The sequence below is a fragment of the Mustela erminea genome, chromosome 6, assembly GCF_009829155.1.
Source record: "Mustela erminea isolate mMusErm1 chromosome 6, mMusErm1.Pri, whole genome shotgun sequence".
Classification (NCBI taxonomy): Eukaryota; Metazoa; Chordata; class Mammalia; order Carnivora; family Mustelidae; genus Mustela; species Mustela erminea.
The window spans coordinates 91,146,368-91,151,937 of NC_045619.1; the positions used below are offsets into that span (position 1 = coordinate 91,146,368).

Sequence of the window (5,570 nt, forward strand, 5' to 3'; positions counted from 1 at the left end):
ATTTTATACTCAGAAAAAGATGATATAAGAAAAACATAATATGGGTGCCTGGGTGGTTCACTCACTAAGTGTCTGCCTTCAGCTCATGTTAGGATCCCAGTGTCCAGGGTTTGAGCCCACAATGGGCTCCCTGCTAGGTGGGAAGCCTGCTTCTCCCTCTCCCACTCCCCTGCTTGTTTTTCCTCTCTCTCTGTGTCTCTCTCTGTCAAATAAATAAATAAAATCTTAAAAAAACCCAAAAACATAATGTCCTCTGTATTTGAGGGGGAAAAAAGTGAAGCATGAGAAGATCTCATGTTCAGTCAATATAGTTCCTATGTAACATTGGTAAAAATGGAGGCAGAGCAAACGTGTAACAAAGAATCAGAGGACATTGTTCAGAGTAGTAAGACTGATATTAAACACAGAAGATATGCCCATAAAATGTATAATAGAATTGGGGAAAATGAGGAATGTATTTACAGAAGGAAAATGTTTAAGCTCCAGGTACTTTGTGTGAAAATACAGTCATAATTTCACTTTTATAATTTTTTACAATCATTATTTTAAAAAATAGGGACAGATATTGGGTTTTGTCTAACTGATTTATTATTGTCTGTATTGATTTTTACCAGTAAGATTGGTGAAAAATCAACCACCAGAAATGAAAAATAGAACATCTGTGACTGAATTCATCCTCCTGGGTCTGACTGATAATCCAGAAGTACAAGTTATAATTTTCTTCTTTCTATTTCTCACCTATGTACTGAGTGTTACTGGAAATCTCACCATCATCATTCTTACCTTGCTGGATTCCCACCTGAAAACCCCCATGTATTTTTTCCTCAGGAATTTCTCCTTCTTAGAAATTTCATTTACTTCTGTCTGTAATCCTAGATTTTTGATCAGCATCCTAACTAGAGACAAATCTATTTCCTACAGTGCTTGTGCAGCTCAGCTGTTTTTCTTCATCCTTCTTGGCTCGACAGAGTTTTTCCTTCTAGCCTGTATGTCCTATGATCATTATGTGGCCATCTGCAAGCCATTGCATTATACAAACATCGTGAGTAACAAGATCTGCTATCAGCTTGTGGTCAGCTCTTGGCTGGCTGGTTTCTTGGTAGTTTTCCCACCACTGGCCATGGGCCTGCAGCTGTATTTCTGTGACTCCAATGTCATTGACCACTTCACCTGTGATTCTGCTTCTTTACTGCAGATCTCTTGCTCAGATACAAGTACTCTAGAGCTCATGAGCTTTGTTTTAGCTGTGCTTACTCTTATGTCCACTTTGGTGTTAGTAATCCTTAAGACAATTCTGAAAATCCTTTCAGCTCAACAAAGAAAAAAAGGCCTTCTCAATCTGCTCATCCCATATCATAGTTGTCTCTATTTCTTATGGAAGCTGCATCTTCATGTACATGAAAACATCAGCAAAGGAAGGGGTTACTTTGACAAAAGGTGTAGCTATGCTCAATACCTCTTTGCTCCTATGCTGAATCCCTTTATTTACACTTGAAGGAACCGGCAAGTGAAACAAGCATTTAAAGATGTTGTGAATAAGATCATTTTTTCAAAAGCATTGATCTGACTGTATTTACAGCTAAAATGTTGTGAAAATTAAAAGCGGGAAACCTCACTGAAGTGGACTTGGGATGCTAGAAGAGGAAGCTGAAAGGGAGGAGCCATACCACTCAACGTCAGTTACAGGAAGAATTGTCAATTATAGACCTCACCAGAAAAACGGAGGGCAGAAAAGAATTATTAATTACAAGCCCCAACATGGAAAGATGTACACTGCATCTCCTACAATAAACTGACTAACCCTGCAACCCGGCCAATGAGAAATCATCATCACCCTAAATTCTTGCTGTTCTCCAATGAACTTTTGTTCAAAACAACTTCTCCCAGATTCCACCTTCTTCTCCATAAAATAACACCCTTCTTCTTTGTTGGATTTGCCTATAGCCTTCATGACCCAAACTGCAATTCTGTCACTCATTATTCCCAAATAAACTCTTATTTTTTTTTTCTGGTAAGATAACCAATCATTTTGTTTCTAAGGTTAACACTATACACACAACACTTTCATGAGAGAGCCAATAGATAGATCATTGTTTTATTTCTTCTCTCTCCTTACTTTTATCAATTCTCAGGAATAAAGTTATTTGTTATTTTGGATTCAATGTTTTTATATTATAAATTCTCCTTCAATTAATTTAAGCACAAAATCATTGTGGAATGATTTGTAGTATTTTTCCCATGATATAACAAAGAAATTACTAAGTCACTTCTTACATAAATGTGCTTCAAATATATTGTGTTGATGTTTATCACTGCAAATCTATTCAAAAAACAACAAAAAAAACACATATGGCACTAGTATTTTTTAGTTATTCAATTATATACATACGTGATTGATCATACATATGTAGGTACTTATGTGTGTGTGTGTGTGTGTGTGTGTGTGTGCATATACCATCACTTAAAAATGGTTACTAGTGCCTGAGACTGCCAGGCGCTTAATAAGAAGGAGCAACACTCTTATCATGAGCATACTAAGACACTGAGAAAAATAGGATGATAAAGATAATAAATACCATTGTTCTTTTCTCCATTGTTTGTTTTTTTTTCCTTTTTACCTAGACATAAAGATACATGATGAATCATCCCTTCACCTAAAAGCATCTGTGGCAAGTCTATATGCTATAGACCAAATGTATTTCTACTAGATTACACTAAGTCAATACTGTTAAATTCTGACTATGGTTATTTTGTGTGCTTTTTTTTTTTTTTTTTTTTTTTTTTTTTATTTCCAGCATAACAGTATTCATTATTTTTGCACCACACCCCGTGCTCCATGCAATCCGTGCCCTCTATAATACCCACCACCTGGTACCCCATGTGTGCTTTTTTTTTATGATTATGTTTAACTCCCTTTAAATGACTTGTACCAGCTTTATTTAACCACTCAGTGTCTTGGTTTTATTAACTATCAAATTGGGTGAATAATAATCCATAGCCATATTTTTTATTGATATTTTGTTTGACGAGGATAAATTAGGTCATTTAAAGTCTTTATTTCAAGATCTCAATGAATATTTGGTACTATTTTGTCATATAATCTCTCTTTTATAGAATACTCTTCATCCCTGGATTTGAGGAACATACTCATCCTCTCTTTTCCCTTGTTTTTCTTTCATTCCCAAGTTTACCAGCAACTATTTGTCTTCTGTAATTAACTGCTGATAGTATTTTGTCTTTCATTCTCTGTTCCCCCCTTTTAAAAATTTTATCACAGAGCTTAATCTTGTATTCTGAGATAATGACATCTAAACCAATGGTTAACCCACTCCTAAATCAAGGCCTAAATATCTGACCTCCTAATTTTTGCCATGTTTATGTGTTTGAGTAGTGGATTTATCCACACATTTTTTTGACCTACAACCTCAAAAAAAAAAAAAAAAGTATGCTAAGAAAAAGCAACATCTTTGCTATATAAAATCATCTAAGATATAATTGTCCTAGTGATAAACCAGATGAGGAGTTGGCTCCCATAAGCCATCTCTTCTATAGAGCATGTCTGGTACCGCCAATATGCAAGGATCCCATCTACTTTTATACATGGATATCTGAAAACACATCAAAATCAGGGTTCAAAAGTTGAAAGTGTCCTCTTCTCCTTCCTACCAGAAGAGGTCAGTGGGCACCTAAAAATCCTATTCTGAACAGCTGTTAATGAGGAGCCCCCTTCACCTTGATGAGAAAGGGGCCAAGTAGGGGACCCACATCTGGCAGTAACAGGGCTGAGTTCTTGCCTTCTACTGCTGGACCAGTCTGAGGAAGCCAGCTACAACAGAAAGTCAAAGTAAGATCCAGAGACTCCTAACATAATAGCAAATCTATCCAGATTTCAATAAAAAGAATCACCTGTAATACCAATAACTAGGGAAATCTTAAATTAAGTGAAAAAAAGAGGATCAATTGAAAGCAACACTGCAATAAAAGATGTGTTAGAATTACCTAATAAATATTTTAAAGCAACTATCGTAAAAGTACTTCAGCGAACAACTATGAAGACACTGGCCAAAAAGAAAATTAGAAAGTCAATAAAGAGGAAGAAAGAGAGAGAGAGGGAAAGAGAAAAAGAAAAAAAGAAAGGAAGGAAGGAAGGAAAGAAAGAAAGAAGAAAGAAGGAAGAAAGAGATAGAAAATATTCAACAAAGAATAAAAGACATAAAGAACAATCAACTGGAAATTTTATGACTGAAAAAAATCATTGAAATTAAGAAATACTTGGAGAGGGGGAGGAGTCAAGATGGCGGAGAAGTAGCAGGCTGAGACTGCTTCAGCTAGCCGGAGATCAGCTAGATAGCTTATCTAAAGATTGCAAACACCTGAAAATCCATCGGCAGATCGAAGAGAAGAAGAACAGCAATTCTGGAAACAGAAAAACAACCACTTTCTGAAAGGTAGGACCGGCGGAGAAGTGAATCCAAAGCGACGGGAAGATAGACCCCGGGGGGAGGGGCCGGCTCCGGGCAAGCGGCGGAGCAACGGCGCACAAAATCAGGACTTTTAAAAGTCTGTTCCGCTGAGGGACATCGCTCCAGAGGCTAAACCGGGGCGAAGCCCACGCGGGTTCAGCGTGGCCTCAGGTCCCGCAGGGTCACAGAAGGATCAGGGGTGTCTGAGTGTCGCAGACCTTGCGGGTATTGGAACGGGAAAGCCGGCTACAGAGACAGAGCCGACAGTAAGCTCACAGCTCGGTGTTACCTTGAACTGGTCGCAGGCTCGGAGAGCTCGGAGAGCGGCCGGAGGTCAGGGAGACGGGAGTAACTGGGCGCTGTTCTCTGAGGGCGCACTGAGGAGTGCGGCCCTGGGCTCTCGGCTCCTCCGGGCCGGAGACCAGGAGGCCGCCATTTGTATTCCCATCCTCCGGAACTCTACGGAAAGCGCTCAGGGAACAAAAGCTCCTGAAAGCAAACCCGAGCGGATTACTCACCCCGGCCCCGGGTAAGGGCGGTGTAATTCCGCCTGGGGCAAAGACACTTGAGAATCACTACACCAGGCCCCTCCCCCAGAAGATCAACAAGAAATCCAGCCAAGACCAAGTTCACCTACCAAGGAGTGCGGTTTCAATACCAAGGAGAGCAGCAGAATTCCAGAGGAGGAGAAAGCCAAGCACGGAACTCATGGCTTTTTCCCTGTGATTTTTTTTTTAGTCTTGCAGTTAATTCAATTTTTTTCTTTTTCATTTTTTTGTTTTTTTCTTTTCTCGCCTTCGGGTAAATTTTTTTTTTTTTAACTGTTACCTTTTTCTTTTTTAACGATTTTTTACTAGTTTATCTAATATATATATTTTTTCTTTTTTACATTTTTCTCAGGTGTTTTCCTTTTTTTTTTTAAATTCTTTTCTTTTCTTTTTTCTTTTTTTTTTCTTTCTTTTATCTTTTTTTTTCTTTCTTCCTTTTTGAACCTCTTTTTATCCCCTTTCTCCCCCCTCACGATTTTGGATCTCTTCTAATTTGGTTAAAGCATTTTTCCCTGGGGTTGTTGCCACCCTTTTAGTATTTTACTTGCCCCTTCATATA

At 38.4% G+C, this 5,570-nt stretch overlaps 1 protein-coding gene across 1 annotated transcript; it reads left to right on the forward strand.

Annotated features, from left to right (window-relative positions):
• Positions 1 to 643: 643 nt before the first annotated feature.
• On the forward strand, positions 644 to 1,567 carry LOC116592560 (olfactory receptor 6C76-like). The gene is given in 3 exon segments (XM_032345716.1): positions 644 to 1,321; positions 1,323 to 1,458; positions 1,461 to 1,567. Coding segments are annotated over 3 exon segments (921 nt in total).
• Positions 1,568 to 5,570: the final 4,003 nt, after the last annotated feature.